Genomic DNA, 16,311 nt, shown 5'->3' with positions numbered 1-16,311 from the left:
ATATCAACACACCAAATAAGAGTTCAAGTAGTAGTAAAAGAGTTAAGTCTTATCCAAAGAGTCATTCATTGTCTCAACATTTGATTGTTATGCCATAAATATGAGTTATTATTTTGCTTCCTGACTATTTTTAGGATCCAATGACACCGGGAAGAATAATATCAAAAAAGAAAAATAGAATAAATGGTTAATTTTTTCCAGGTAGTTAATATCCAATGATTATTTATATTTACTGAAAAAATATAAATTTTAAGATTATTTACATACAATCCAAATAACTTAAATATTTGACATGATTAGTGTCCGCGCATCTGTGCGGGTACTAATACTAGTGTGCATATAAAACGATAAGAAAACACTATATGGTAACTTTACAAAAAGAAGCTCAAATGAAATGACACGTCATCTGCATGAAATTTTAATTTTTCTGCAACCGAGAGAATAACATACTTTTTAAATGCCATGTAACGAACTTTTAAATCCTGAAAACATAAACAATAATATAATTGAGGAAAATGTTTAAAATCTTTTTAGACAGTAAGTTGGTCTTGATTTTATTTTTTTACACTTGAACTCTTCAATAAAATATTTTATTTAATCTAAATCCCTTTTAACTTTTAGTACATACGTCGAATAAAGGTTAATACAAGATATTATAGTTTAATTGAATACCAAGCCTTAAAAGAAACAAGAACATATATCATGGTAACTTTAATTTTTATCTCAATCACTAGATGTAAAAAAAAAATCATCAAGACCTTTCGTCCTTAACATTGTCAAACTTAAATGAATTATGATGTCATCATTAGTTACTATAAACAACATAATACGTATATATATCCAAAACAATTTGATGCAAATGGCAGCCCAAAAGAAAAAAAAATAAGCGAAGAAAAAAACCTATATGCCAAAATGAAGAAAATCATAAAAGGGCAGAAAATACAAACTTCTTATAAAAATAACAATTTGATATTACAAGAAAAAAAAGAGAGAAAAGAGAAGCAACAACCATAAAGGTTACGGTGGGATGAACCCTTAAATATTAGTCAAATTAGCTAATATTTATCTCTTTCGATACAATAACAAGATCTTATTTGTAACAAATAATTTTGTTGGTTGGTTAATTGGTCATCCATCATTAATCAAAAGTCTTGTATTCCAACTCTTGAAATAATATTAAGGGATACGGGGGATGAATGAAATCCTTGAAAACATGCTCATTCAAAACAATAAGAAAACAATACATGGTAAATTTAACAATAAAATCTCAAACAAAAATGACATGTCATCTACGTGAAATTTGTTTTTTTTTTGACAACATAGGGAAATAACGAATTTTTAAATACCTCATAACTAACTTTTAAATCAAGAGAATAGTAACAGTAACATTATTTTAAAAAAAAGAAAAAAACTTTTTAGATGGTAAGTAAGTCTTGATTTTATTTTTATATGTTTGGCGTCTTTAAGTAGAATAATATTACGCGTTTGTAACAAATAACATTTACTTATTATTTGGAATTTTTTTATCTCAACACACTAAACACGATTTAAAGATATATATATTTTAGCATTCGCACACAGCAATAGTTAGATTACAAATTAATAAAAGAACTCTATATAGGGGTTTGTGGCGTGCATATGTTGTGCTTACGCTGTATGTGTATGTATACATTACACATACATTGTACTACTAATAATCCTTGAAACACACACGCTTAAAATGATAAGGAAACAATATATAGTAACTTTATAAAGAAAAGCTCATACGAAATGACACATTATTTGCGCGAAATTCAAATCTTTCCACACCAGAGCGAAATAACGGAATTTTAAATGCCGTAACGAACTTTTAAATCTAGAGAATAGTAACGGTAACATTATTGATAAAAAATCAAAATCTTTTTAAACGATGAACACGTCTTAATTTTATTTCTTTATACTTAGCCGTCTTCAATACTTTATTTACTTTAAAAAAACATTTGTAACTTTTTATACATACCTCAAATAAAAAATATTCTAATTAAATTGAATAATAACAAATAAAAAAGAGGAAGAAGAATTCTTAGAAACTTTTTCATACCAAACAATATGATATTCAACAAATCATTATAGACTTTTCATCCTTAGCAATGTCAAACTTAGTTGGATTTTGATATCATTATTAGTTACTATAAATAACAAAATATCCAAAACGATTTGATGCAAATGCCATTAGTAACAATCTTATCGAGCCGAGGGTTTATCGGAAATAAATTCTCTGTCCCGATCGGGGCAAGAGTAAAGTCCGAGGGTCTATCGAAAACAAACTCTCTGTCCTGATTAGGGAGGGGTAAGATATGTGTACACATTACCTCCCGAGACAGATGTACTATGTGTGATTTTACATAATTGTTGTTGTTGTTGTTAAAAAATAGTAACAACATGTAAAAGAGAAAGAGTCCTCCCCTTCCACCTCCATATAAATAAGCCGTGTATCGCCCCTACGGCGGGAAACCATACCTTTTTCCCCAAAACCTCCCTCCAAAAACACCAATCACTTTCCCTCAAATTCCAATCCCCTATTCTCTCGAACCCTAAACATTCCAATTCCAATCCCAAATCCCAATTCAGCTCAAAATCTTCCCTATTCATACAAAACTAGTGAATAAATTCAACTTGTATTCCGTAATTCAATGGCGTTTCCTATCGACGGAGACGCAAAACCTAATCAAAATCAGCAGCAGGTTGATGACGTAGACGATGATAGAGACGATAGAGTGACGCCGTTAAAATACGTTCCGTTGTGCGATGTTTACTCCGCTACTTCACCTTACGTCGGCGGCGCTACTGGATCCAAAAAAGTTAAAGCCGCTCGCAAAATTCTCCCACATTTCGACACCGACGATGATCGCACCAAACATTATTCACACACACAGCACAGTTACTCAATGTCCGCAACGAAACCACCGGTTACTCACTTCTACACTCGCCGCCGTAAAAGGAAACGACAGGATGAACCCTCGTTTTATGACTCGTTAGTGAACGAGTCTGGATCAGTGAAATTAGGTAGTTGCAATGGCGATGTGGGTGAAGATGAGGGCGAAGAAGAGGAAGCTGGTAGAAAGTATAAGGAGAAGCAGAAGAGGAAAGTGAGTGGGAAATTAGGGAATTTATCCAATGGCGATAGAGAAGATGAGGGCGAAGACAAGGAAATGGTTGTAAAGAATAAGGAAAAGCAGAAGAAGAAAGTGGGCAATTCAAAGCTAGTTTTTCGGCCCGTGAAAATAGGGAATTTTGTGAATGGAGATAGAGAAGACGAGGGCAAAGACATGGAAAAAGTTGTAAAGAGTAAGGGGAAACAAAAGAGAAAAGTGTTTAATTCAAAGCTTGCTTCTCGGTCAGCGAAATTAGCCAATTTATCGAATGGGGACAGAGAAGACAAGGGCGAAGATGAGGAAATGGTTATAATGAGTAAGGAGAAGCAAAAATTAGCCAATTTTTCGACTGACAATAGAGAAGACCAGGGGGAAACTGAGGGCGAAGAAGACATAGTGGTTATAAAGAACACGGAGAAGAGGAAGGTGGGGACTTTAGAAGTAGTGAATATGTGTGTCAAGAATGAGAGGGACAATGAGGGAGAAGATGATGAAGTAGTGGTCGTGAAGCATAATAAGAAGAAGAAGGAGAAGAAGAGGAGGAAGGTGGGTAGTTCGGAGCTAGCAAATTTGGGAGTGGATGATAGTGTTATGTTGAATGAGTCTTGTTTGAGAGAAACTCGAAATAGTGCTTGTAAAAATAAAATTGATACCAATCACAGTAATAATGACTGTAAAGATTCTAACTTTAGGGGTAACAACATTAAGAAGCGAAAAGAAAATTCTGTTTTGGAGAATCACTTGAGTAGCAAAAGCTCAGGGTCAATTCGCACCAAGAAATGGGTTTGGTACTTTTTTCCCTTGTTCAATTTTATGCTTAGTATGTATGTGTTATCATGTATGAAAGTGTTTGGGTTTGTGCGGTTTACAGGTTGAGTTTTGAAGGAGTTGATCCCAAGAAATTTATTGGACTACAATGTAAGGTGTGAATTGATCAAACTTAGAATGGTTAGAATGTGCTCTGTACTTTTGTTATTATCAATTTAAGAGACTAATTGTACAGTCTTTATTGATAGGTGTATTGGCCATTAGATGCTGATTGGTACTCTGGTCGTGTAATTGGGTACAACTCTGAGACTGAACGGCATCATGTAATTGATTTTCTGGCTCCTTTTCGTTCAAATTTTGTTTGATCCTTTGACGGGTAAGTGTATGAAACAAGTTTTGAGTCCAATGCAGGTGAAATATGTAGATGGGGATGAAGAGCATTTGCTTTTATCAAATGAAAGGGTCAAGTTTTCTGTTTCACTTGAGGAGATGAGCCGTTTGAAGTTGAGATCCAGTGATACGAGTCCTGAAACTGATGGAATTGATGTTGATGAGATGGTTGTATTAGCTGCTACTTTGGATGACTGCGAAGCTCTTGAGCCTGGAGATATTATATGGGCCAAGCTGACTGGTAAGTTATGGCCTTTATTTGCAACTTCTGAATTTTTCTCAGCTTTTGATAACTTCTGGTGTGATTTGCAACTTTATCATGTCCACTCATATGGTTGGTTACACACAGTCAATAAGCAGTTAGGAAGAAGCTCTCAAAGTAGAAGAAATAACAAAGATAAAATTTTTTAGCAACTAAATTTTGCATGGTTGTTTACTTCCTGCAACAATTATGAGGTCAAAATCTCCCAAATGGCAAATATCCGATTTTTCGTTGGTTTTATTGGCCAATACAGGTCATGCCATGTGGCCGGCTATTGTTCTGGATGAATCTCTTGCTGGTGGGCGTAAAGGTCTAAACAAAGTTTCTGGGGAAAAATCTGTTCTTGTGCAGTTTTTTGGCACCCATGATTTTGCTAGGTGTGCAATTTGGAAGTTTATTTTGAATGTAATTGGAGTTGTATTTACTATTTAAGCAGTAATATGCTCAGTTACTTCGTTGTGGGCTTATGAAACTTTGTTATTGAATTCCAGGGTTAAATTAAAGCAAGTTATCTCTTTCCTGAGAGGGCTTCTTTCTTCATTTCACCTCAAGTGCAAAAAGCCAAAATTTGTTCAAGGTTTGGAGGAAGCAAAAATGTGAGCCTTGTTGATCTGAGTTCATTTTTGTGTCATTTCGTTGTTACTTCACCAGGATTAAATGTTTTGCATGTCCTATATTTGTAGTTTTCCATCTGTCTAGTCCTTCGCTAGATATTGTTGCTCTTTCCATTTTATGTCTGTCATTACAATAGGGAAAGCTATTGTATTAGACTAGTAGAAATGACTCTTAAAAGATTGATACATACATTATATTCTTCTCATGTGAAAGCTTTGATGATTAAAGACATGATTCCTGTATTTATATTTTCTTGCATTTTTAATTGTTCTTTTTCACATGCATTGAACTTTATGGCCCCACTATGCACTATTCAGCATGGCCTTAGATCATAAGGTTGTCTCATTGGTAACTTGACACTGTTAATATTTAATAAAGTGAAGCCAAATAATTGGATATGTTTCTTGCTAGAATTGTTGGGTGTTAATTTAGGCCTTTGGTCTTATCTTAATTCTTAGCCTTTATCTCAGCTTAACATAGCAACCCATAATTACCAATATTCAGGTGCATGTGATATGATTTGCTTCTATCCTTTAGTACTATTAGTGTTGGACTTTCAGCCAAAACATTGTGATCCATGTGCATTGTATTGGAGGAACAAACCTTAAAATGCCTTCATTTTCCGACCTTAAGTTCTACTATAGCTAACAGATACGTGGATAAATTACACCCATCCATGCCTAAAATCTACTGTTCATTATTTTCCTCGTCTTATGGAGAATGTTCCTACTGTCCTTCGTGAGGCATGCTGACTTATAAATCAAAAGCCTGGTTGTGAATTTAAGTTAAAAATTTGTTGTGCCTTTTTCTTTCTTCTGGCAGCAAAAGAAGTTTCCTTCTACCTGCATATGTTGTATTGCTGCCTTTGGGGTTTGTGTATCTTGGTATCTTCCTACCTAGTATTAACTCGGTCTCTAGGTTTGTACTGGTTTCATACTTCTGACTTTCTTGATCAGGTATCTTACTGAACAGAAGCTCTCAAAGAGGATGCTGCGGATACAGAATCGTATCGCTGCTGACAACAATACTGAAAGCGAAGAAGGTGAAGGCAGTTCTGATTCAGAGGATGAAGGGTTGAGGAGAAAGATTGAGGATATCAGAAGTTGCCCATTTGAATTGGGGGACTTGCAAGTAGTTAGCCTTGGTATTTTTTCAAATCTTAGATGCTTACTGGAGAGCAAAAGAATGCAATAATATTCTATTGTATTGAGTTTGTTTTATATTTTTGAGGTTGAGATTCTTCCAGATGTATCAGAAAACCATTTACCATTCCCCATCCTCTTCACCCTTCTTACATCATGAGATTTTTACCTCCAATTAGATAATCATTAATCCTATATGGTTTTACTACTTTAGCATATAGCTGTCCCAACAGTGATTAATTGGTATTTTCAGATTCTATGGACATAAGTTAATCAGTCATTTTGTCCATGAAAGCCACCTTTGTAACATATTATCTGCCAAACTGCAGTGTTCATTTCCCCCCTCTATTTTGTTGAGTAACATTCCCTATTCTCATAATTTGACTTGATGTTCTCTCTTCACTTGATGAATATTCGATTTATATCAGTCTTCGTTGTGCAAATGTCCTGTACAGGGAAAATAGTAGAAGATACAGAGCTCTTTCGAGATGAGAAATTTATCTGGCCAGAAGGCTATACTGCTGTGAGGAAGTTCCCTTCGGTAACAGGTATTTGTTCATATTTCCCTCTCCAGCAACAGTTCTGCTGTGCCTTTGTTTGAATTAATTGGTATAAAATTAATCCATTTCTTCTACGTCTCAATTGGGCCAGATCCCGGTGTACGTGTCTCGTATAAGATGGAGGTACTGAGAGATCCTGATTTCAGGACACGGCCTTTATTTAGAGTTACGTCAGATAGTGGAGAACAGGTATTCTGCAATTCAATGTTGTCAAATCAAGTTTTTATTTTTTTCTTTAACTGCTTCATTCATTAACTTATATGCTCTATTCTCCTTTGATTCTGCAATTCAGTTTTTCAATTGCTGTCAAGTTCCATGGTTTTCTATCTCACTTACGAAGGCACTGAGTATATTATTGTCACAATTAATTTTATAGCACCCTTTTGAAACAATGGGCCCCTTGTTCAGATTCTTCATATCCATTCCAGAATCTGAGAGGAACTTTTCTTTTTTCACCTTTTGCTAAGAAATGTTGTGTTCAAATTACTAGTGCTTGTGAACTTTAAGCATTGGATAGAAGTTATTTGTAGATGTAATAAAGGACTGACTGATCTATTGAAGCTCATTAAGCTTTTCAATTAGATGAAAAGGACACTACACTATTCTCTCTTATAAAACAAGACTGATACCCAAAGAGTAAAAACGGTCAATCATGCTCTGCTGATAAAAAGATGGTCAATCATACTCTAAGATTGAGTCAGAGGACGAGACCAGTCGAAATGGATTGAATTAAAATGTGAATTGATGATCTCAAGCACTTTGAGATCCCATAGGAATGACTGGAGAGAGCATAAGTTCTTACATTATGTTCTGTTTAGATACTGCAGTTGAATGCTTAAAACCGTAGTTGTCTCTTTTTTCTCCAGATGAAGTAATACTCCCTGTCACTATTTATGTGGCGCTGTTTGACTGGTCACAAAGTTTAAGAAATAAAGAAAGACTATTGAAAATTGTGGACTAAAAACAAGCCAGACTTTTGTAGCTATAAATCATCTCATTAAGGGTAAAATGGGAGGTTTAAAGTTAAATTGTTACTAAATTAAGAAGTATGATATCCTTTTCTGGATAGACTAAAAAGGAAAGGATGCCTCATAAATTGGGACGGAGGGAGTAATATTTATTGATATGAGTGATAAACATCTCATATCCAAGGAGCTTATGCCTCGAAGGGTTTTGGATTCTGATGATATACATGTAAATCACCTGTCAGACTGATGTATTCTTCGTTGCTAAATTATGAATACGACACCTTGTTATTGAAAAATATCTTAGGCTTTTTGATTAAATTCTGTGGCATGCCTCTTCGGGTTTGACTTGGGCATTTAAAGTACCTTAGAGGTATTGCTTGGATTTTTAAATTGAGCTCAAGCTATGTTTGAACTTTACATTTAAGGCTCAAGTTTGAGCTTTGAAAGACTATTGCCAGCTAAATCTTAGAAGTCCCTACCTTTCAGTCAGTAATATATAAAACAAAGTAACTAAGGATTTATTGTGTTGTTGCACAACACTAATATAAGCCGTCGGGGATTTCAATGGAGATAATCAATGTGGTTATCTTTATTTTGTCATTGTCATCCTTATTCAGTTATTTGAACCGCTGGCTTGTGAAATGTTGAATCTCTGATGAATCCTCGAGTATCTACGCTGTTGTGTGTCCACTTGAGAGCTTGGCTAAGATGTGTGCTGCTCTTTATCCTAGTAGGGGTTAGTTTCAACTTTTTAACATACTAGTTTTTAGCTCATAAAAGAAACGTCGTATGGTCTCTACCACATCAACTTGCTACCTTTTTCTCTCTCTAAGGGAAATAGCTGGCAATCATGGAAAACCTACTTGATCTAGTTTTTGTTTTTCTTATCTAGGATTTGTTTTGCTTTCGAATAGGCATTAATGTTTAGCCTTTAGATGTTAAGAGAAGTGATAGTGCTAGTCGCGTGGTGTACTTGTTTTTGCAGTTTAAGGGATCTACACCATCTGCTTCCTGGAATAAAGTTTACAAACGGATGAGAAAGACGCAAGTTGACAATTTTGATGAGTCAATATCTGGCGGTGAAAGTGAAAGGACTTTTGGATCGGGTTCTCATATGTTTGGCTTTTCTCATCCTGAAATTTTGAAACTTATAAAGGTATTATAAGTTGCTCTTCCACCCAATTTTCACTTTATGGTGGTTCTGTTCCTTCAACTTTTGTTCTGTCTTATTATTGCAAATCTGAGCATGTTTTATATTACTATCATTGGCTCCAATGACTTTGAAGTTGTCTTAGTACAGTTTTACTTTACTTGTGAATAAGATTTAAGTGACTATATTATGTGCTGTTTTGTTTCCTTATTCAACACTTTGGAGTCAAATTGTACCAAGCGATTATACTTCAGAAGTGTTTGATAAGATAAGACGAACATTATATAAACATATAAGACCATTACAGCCTCTACTTTTATAAAATTATTTTGCCTTATAAAAAAAGATCATAAAAATGCACTGCTATCTTCGAGTGAAGCTGAATATGGTGGATACCATTAATTGGTAAATATACGGTGCCATTTAACTATAAATATCGTATAGTTCTACTCTCCCATTATCTAGTTGTAATTGAAGGCAACAGATGCTTAATGCTGTCAGTGGTGCCTAAATGGAATAGAAGTCCCTTTTGAATATTTAGAGTTTTTCTTAAATGTGTATCTCATGTACGGAGCAGAATCTGATATCCTTTTGGTGTAAACATGAACGGGTAGATGATAGCGAAACCCTGTCATAGTTCGTTGTATCTTTTGTATGGATAGCCAGTGTTTTCATTTTTGGCTTCTCTTTTGCTGACTTTTAGTAATAGCAGCATCTTCTTACTGCTGATTTTTCATCTATTATATTTTTTATTTTAAAAATAAATTTAGAAAAAATTAAGTCTTAAATCTATTGGACTTGCTCAATCAAACAAACATAGTTTGGCACAATATCTTAAAGTAAGTTGATAATATAATTTAGCTTAGAGTTCCAACTCATAATATAGTGAGCGCATTGCTTAGTCTCACATTAAGAAGTTTTAATCTGCGAATGACTTATTTGATGGAAATTGGAAAGCATTATTCTATATTTTGCTTATTTCTTTTTCTCCTGCTTAGCTAAGGCATATATTATACTGTCAGGAATTATCAAACTCCAGGCTTCTTGCAAAATCCTTGAAATTGGCTTCTTCGAAAAATCAAGATCTGCCTGCTGGATATAGGCCTGTCCGTGTTAAATGGAAAGATCTGGACAAATGCAACGTTTGCCATATGGATGAGGTTAGAAGCTGCTTCCATTTCTTATGCTTTTGTTACTTCCAGCTAGTGTGTGATTTTTGAGATATCTGTTTTGCTTATTTGGGTGTTGTTGTTATATGACAACTACTGAAGTTGCATCTTGGTGATCCGTATCATTTTTGTCTTTCCCTAATTGAGTAGTAACAATATAGTTTCTTCGGATCATGCTGACGTAGATTCTTCTTTTACAGGAGTATGAGAATAATTTATTTTTGCAGTGTGATAAATGCCGAATGATGGTGAGTATACTAATCTCTGTCTCTCCTTCTTTTTGGGACAAAGTATAGTAATCTATTTTCCCTTTTTATTTTAGAATTGAATGTTTCCAGCTTGCTATTTCTCTTATCCACACATCTATTGTGCGGATGTGATAGCTGCTTGTTTTCTGTTAAACCTGCATGGAATTTCCTTTTTATTTGATATTGATCAAAGTGACTCTTTACCCATCATGTAAAAAAGGACTACTTACTTATGATGCTTCCATATTGTATCAACTTATAATTATGCGAGAACATTCCAGACATTACTTATTGATTTGACTCTGTTGTTCCTCCCTATGGGTGCCCAGAACGTTTTATTACAAATTTTCTGTGTTGGTTGATGTTCTCTTTTACTATGATATTTGAGTGATACATTGTTCTTATTTGGGCTTGAATATTTGATTCCATTCTTCCGGGTTGAAGTTCTTTGCTGGTCATGATTTGTTCAGGTCCATGCTAGATGCTATGGGGAGAGGGAGCCTATGGATGGAGTACTTTGGTTATGCAATTTGTGTCGTCCAGGAGCTCCAGTAGTCCCTCCCCCTTGTTGCCTGTGCCCTGTTATCGGTACTTACTTTTGCTTGCATGTTTTCTCTTAATTTGCCCAGCTCTTTTCTTGCTTCTGTGTCTTATTTTTAATGCCATACAGGCGGTGCTATGAAGCCTACTACTGATGGACGTTGGGCTCATCTTGCTTGTGCCATTTGGATACCAGGTCATTATTTTTCTTTTTGTCATATTACTGACTGATTATCGTTGTCGATAAGTGTTTTGATTCCCTGATTCCCTCTATCATGATTCAGAAACTTGCTTATCTGATATAAAGAGAATGGAGCCAATTGATGGTTTGAGCAGGATCAGCAAGGTACTATAGCAGTTCTATTTATCTTTTTATCATTGTCTAAAAACCCTCCAGTCTTGTCCTCTGTTGTTGTTTGCACTTTTAAAGGTACTCAACCATGACTTTTTCATATTTCACGTGGCTATACTACTAAAAATGCCCAAGCCCCGTAGAATAAGTACTTAGGCTCTCATAATTATGTTTAAACCCAAGACTGCCCCTATTTTCTTCTTCTTCTACTATCACCATTATTATTATTATTATTGTTGTTGTTATCGTGAATGATAATTCCACCATACCCCACTTTCGTATTTTTAGCCATTAAGATCTATTACTATTTTTTTTCTAAATTTTATTGAGATTGTTAGCCATTTTTCACTTTTAATCCATTGCAATATATATGTAGATGCGGCAACTAATTTTCCTAATTGGATTTTCAGAATATCGACCAGAATTACTTATACCTCTCATTATCTCATATATTGCTGATTTATGCAATTAATTTTCATAGCTTAATTATCGAAAGGAAGAGAAGTCTTTTGTTGTGGAAGACGCCCACATAGATAGGGTTTGTTGCAGTTTCTCGTGATAATATCTTCTTCTGTTTATTATTTTTAAAGGACCGCTGGAAGCTCTTGTGTAGTATCTGTGGTGTTCCTTATGGAGCTTGCATTCAGGTAAACTTGTGATTTATATCCTAACCCCATTTCTATTTATTAGGAGATTACAAGTATAGATTTAATTTTTTATTCTGTGTTCTGTTTCTTCATCCTCAAATATATGGGCTCAAATGTTAAAGAATAACGATGCAAATTGGTAGTCTACGAACTGATTGGAAACAGATTGTGGTTGGATAAGATGTGACACACTCTGGTCTGCCTCTGCAGATGCTTTGTAAAACTAATCCTTGGGAGTTCTGTTAGTTGATCATTTCAAAAAAAGGAAAAGGACTTCTGTTAATTGTGACGTTTAAGATATAATGTTTAGCTCTAATTTGATAGTCATCGGCTGATCCTCTTATCTTTATCGAAGTGGAATCTCTTTTCTTCTTTCTGCATTTTGTTAACAAGTTCTCCCCTCTCTCTCTCTCTCATGCTATCTTTCTTTTTGATGAAGTAAATGATATCACCGATGGCATCGAGAAGATGCAAGTAGTACAAAAAAGATACTAAGTGCAAAAGTGAATTTGTTAGCTCCATTACAGGCCTCTCGCACTATCTTTCCTTTTCTAATATTTTCTTCCTTTCTTTGATTTCTTTATTAGTTTTCTTTTCCTTTTTCTCTGTGTACTATAAATTTGATCTTTTGGGAGAGGCACTAGCATCCATGTCACTTGATTGAGTTCTACTTTAAAATATGCTTGTCCAACTCACTACTTTGTTTGTTTCCCTCCTTACTTTGTCATGTAGTGCTCAAACCATACGTGTCGGGTGGCTTATCATCCTCTTTGTGCACGAGCTGCTGGCTTCTGTGTCGAGGTGATTTCTTCTTATTATAGTGATGGAAGTTTTTTTATGTGATGTATGGATTCTCCGTGTTCTCCTTTTCTCCTATATGTTATGCTAACCTATCTTCTTTTGATGCTAACGTTTTTATAGCTTGAGGATGAAGACAGATTGCATTTAATCCCCATGGATGAGGATGAGGAGGATCAGTGCATTCGATTGCTTTCTTTCTGCAAGAAGCATAGAGCTGTATCTAATGAGCGTCCTGCTGTTGATGAGTGGGTTGCACAAAAAGCTTGTGAACATTCAGATTATACTCCTCCACCAAATCCTTCTGGATGTGCTCGCAGTGGTATGCTATTCTTATTCTCCATTACTATTTATATGTCTCAGATCTGTTATTCCATTATCTGTTGTTTCCTGAAATGATTTTGGTTAATGCTTTATATTGATGGCATCTTTTGCTACTATTCTCTGTGTGCAACTGTTTACCAGTGCACTTTATGATTCCTGATTTCTGTTTGTTAATGAATAGAGCCTTACAATTATTTTGGAAGAAGAGGAAGAAAAGAACCTGAAGTCCTTACAGCTGCATCGTTGAAGCGCTTGTATGTTGAAAATAGGCCATATTTGGTTGGTGGCCACAGCCAACATGAGCAATTGAGTGATACATTATCTTCCTCATTTGCTGGTTCCAAATACACCGTTGACCTTCAAAAGCTAAAGTGTTCGTTGCTTGATGTGTCAAGGAGCATACTTTCCATGGTTGAGAAATACAACTACATGAAAGAAACCTTTAGAAAAAGGCTGGCATTTGGTAAGCTGAATATTCTGTATGCCTTCACTATCTGAAGCAAATTTGAAATTGTCTTATCTGGATGTGTGCTGTATATTGTATACACCTGCAATCTTATTCTTGTCCTCTATTGTGTGCTCCATTGTTTGGGTGTTTTCTCGTGTTATTGTTCATGGTGGGAATAGAGCAACTGATCGAATAATGCCAAAAATGGACCCTTTTGAATATTCTTGCTATCACCTAACTAGATTATTTTGCTAGTTGGTGCTACTTTGAGCTCCTTTGTGCTCTTGTATCACCACTTTCCCCCTCTCTTACAAGTAGCAATAATTTATTCTTGAGATTGTCATTGCCTCCAGGGAAATCCGGAATACATGGATTTGGCATCTTTACCAAGCTTCCTCATAAAGCTGGGGACATGGTAATTTGTCCCTTTCTTTATTACAGTGATATGATTTGAGAGAAAGTAGCTATATAAATATTCATGCGTATTCTTTTGTTGTAAAGTTTCAATACCAAGGACTGACAATTCCTTTGCTTAATAGGTAATTGAGTACACTGGAGAACTTGTTAGACCTCCTATTGCTGACCGAAGGGAGCACCTAATTTACAACTCACTGGTGGTAAGAACTATGTCATTGTTTAGGATGTTTACATGTTGCTTGGTCATACTTGTGGTTTCCAAATGGTCATCTTTTTGATTTGCATGGTAGTAGTTATTTTTTTCATTGTTTGGTTATTGAAGATATAGTTTTGAACATTGGTTGGAGAGAGATGTAATCTTTATCACTTCCAAAAAGTGTAAGCCAGAAAACATAATGTGTGCTCTGCTACACCTTCAAGGCTCCAAATACCCGGATTCCTAGTACTCTCGCTACTAGTGGGCCATTATAGGGAGTGCTTGGCGGAAGTCCAATTGATGGCTGCAAATCTCTGAAAATGCTTCTTTTCCATTTCTTTAGCTAAAGATAGGCTACACGTTTCTTAATACTTTCTTTATGTTTACACGGCCAATTTTTATTTTCCCCTTTTACATGGAAGCAAGGAACATTTGCATTCAATAGAAGCAGATTGATAGTTATTATATGTTTGCTAAGCATATTTTTAACCAAAACATGTGTATTTTTTTATGTCAGTTGACCTGATATTCTTTTTGAAGTGCTCTGGAAACATGTGGGTTCATGCTCATTTCAGAAGTAAGGGTCACATTCCACGAATACCTGCAGCAGGGAAAAGGGAGGGGGGGGATCCATAAATAAACTTATTTCCAATTAAGGCTTGAAAAATGTACTTGCAAAAGTGAAATCCCTAAGTTGCATTGCTCTGCATAGGACATTTGGTCACAAGAATTGAATTCTTCGTGATCATGTTGCTTGTTCTGGTCATGCTCAATGCTTAAGATATAGTAGTTGTAGTATCTATTGAAAGAAATTAGAAACCTATGAGATTCTTTTTTTGATGAATAGATACCTATATACTTCATAAGCATATCCCTTTTTGATTTTGGTCGTTCCATTTTTGTGCACTGGCTTGATGGAGGGTGAAAGCTGCTTCCATTGGTGGTAATTATATTGTTTCACCAATAACATGATTTCTACTCTCAGGGTGCTGGAACATACATGTTTCGAATTGATGATGAGCGTGTTATAGATGCAACAAGGGCAGGAAGCATTGCACATTTGATCAATCATTCATGTGAAGTATGCAAAATCCTCCTTTACCTATTTCCCTGTTCCTTTAATGGTTTTATTCTCTTGGGGGTAAATGTTTCTTTCCTCACTAGATGGAGAACACCCACATTACATGAACAAAGACACCATCATGTGTTTATTGCCATAAACATGGGTCTGACAATATACTTGTGGAACTGCTCAATTGAGTGGACAAATTATAATTGGTGTGCTATTGAAGCATCTTTATTAATATCTGCTTTACAACATATTCTGTTCTTAGATGTATTCTTCTGTTAGATTACATATGAGCAGATGCTTATGTATAAACAAAGTTGAACAGTCTAATTGGAGCTTACCGCCCTCATGAGAACTCCTTCTGTTGGGTCTCCATGTTTATAACATCTAAATATAGATCCATCTTTAACGGTTTCAGTATTTGTTGTGACCATCATATAGATCCATCATGTGTTTATTGCCATAAACATGGGTCTGACAATATACTTGTGGAACTGCTCAATTGAGTGGACAAATTATAATTGGTGTGCTATTGAAGCATCTTTATTAATATCTGCTTTACAACATATTCTGTTCTTACAACATATTTGTTGTGACCTTGGATCCCTGGGAGGGATAGAATATTTTCTCTTGAAAGTTACTTTTGATTATACCAGCAAGCAACTTTTATCTGTTAAGTCTAAGCTACCCTCTTGTGTTTTGGAGAGCACTTCTTATTAGGACCTTTGGGATGGCATGAGAATCTCAAGTGAATTGGTGAATAAGCCTTTACCTGACTTGTCAGTTTTTTACTTTGTGTTGTTATAGAGCCAGATCTAAGCATAATGTATCATCGGTAAACACATCCAGATTCCTCGCCATGATCCAAATATATATGTTTCATTGGCTAGTCAGTGGGTTTATTTGGAAAGACTGCTGCAATGGAGAATGTAGTGGAGTTTTTGATTGCTAGTACTTAAGAAGACATTCTGTAAATGAGCTGCAGTTCACAACTTTCACTTTTCTTGCAGCCAAATTGCTATTCAAGAGTTATAAGTGTCAATAACGATCAACATATAATCATATTTGCCAAACGAGATATTAAACAATGGGAAGAATTGACATATGATTACAG

General features: G+C 35.2%; 1 protein-coding gene across 6 annotated transcripts in view; it reads left to right on the top strand.

The window, feature by feature from the left end:
• The first annotated feature begins 2,477 nt into the window (after nucleotides 1-2,477).
• The window catches only part of LOC104247965 (histone-lysine N-methyltransferase ATX2-like), a 73,061-nt gene continuing 59,227 nt past the window's right edge, over nucleotides 2,478-16,311 (top strand). For all 6 annotated transcript variants that reach the window (XR_011403393.1, XR_011403396.1, XR_011403394.1 and 3 more), the window contains exons 1-23: nucleotides 2,478-3,922; nucleotides 4,006-4,057; nucleotides 4,151-4,225; nucleotides 4,314-4,533; nucleotides 4,808-4,931; nucleotides 5,046-5,150; nucleotides 6,126-6,313; nucleotides 6,767-6,859; nucleotides 6,963-7,060; nucleotides 8,825-8,995; nucleotides 10,012-10,149; nucleotides 10,359-10,406; nucleotides 10,877-10,994; nucleotides 11,077-11,142; nucleotides 11,231-11,292; nucleotides 11,889-11,945; nucleotides 12,678-12,746; nucleotides 12,867-13,065; nucleotides 13,249-13,530; nucleotides 13,869-13,930; nucleotides 14,055-14,132; nucleotides 15,114-15,209; nucleotides 16,208-16,311. Coding sequence is in view for 1 of the 6 variants with exons in the window: in XM_009804131.2 (XP_009802433.1) it covers nucleotides 2,673-3,922; nucleotides 4,006-4,057; nucleotides 4,151-4,225; nucleotides 4,314-4,533; nucleotides 4,808-4,931; nucleotides 5,046-5,150; nucleotides 6,126-6,313; nucleotides 6,767-6,859; nucleotides 6,963-7,060; nucleotides 8,825-8,995; nucleotides 10,012-10,149; nucleotides 10,359-10,406; nucleotides 10,877-10,994; nucleotides 11,077-11,142; nucleotides 11,231-11,292; nucleotides 11,889-11,945; nucleotides 12,678-12,746; nucleotides 12,867-13,065; nucleotides 13,249-13,530; nucleotides 13,869-13,930; nucleotides 14,055-14,132; nucleotides 15,114-15,209; nucleotides 16,208-16,311 (3,755 nt within the window). In the remaining 5 variants the exon portion in view is untranslated. The remainder of the gene's footprint in view (nucleotides 3,923-4,005; nucleotides 4,058-4,150; nucleotides 4,226-4,313; nucleotides 4,534-4,807; nucleotides 4,932-5,045; nucleotides 5,151-6,125; nucleotides 6,314-6,766; nucleotides 6,860-6,962; nucleotides 7,061-8,824; nucleotides 8,996-10,011; nucleotides 10,150-10,358; nucleotides 10,407-10,876; nucleotides 10,995-11,076; nucleotides 11,143-11,230; nucleotides 11,293-11,888; nucleotides 11,946-12,677; nucleotides 12,747-12,866; nucleotides 13,066-13,248; nucleotides 13,531-13,868; nucleotides 13,931-14,054; nucleotides 14,133-15,113; nucleotides 15,210-16,207) is intronic.

This window comes from Nicotiana sylvestris, chromosome 1 (genome assembly GCF_000393655.2).
Source record: "Nicotiana sylvestris chromosome 1, ASM39365v2, whole genome shotgun sequence".
Classification (NCBI taxonomy): domain Eukaryota; kingdom Viridiplantae; phylum Streptophyta; class Magnoliopsida; order Solanales; family Solanaceae; genus Nicotiana; species Nicotiana sylvestris.
Note: the sequence above shows the minus strand (reverse complement) of the source record. Positions and strands in the feature narration are given on the sequence as shown.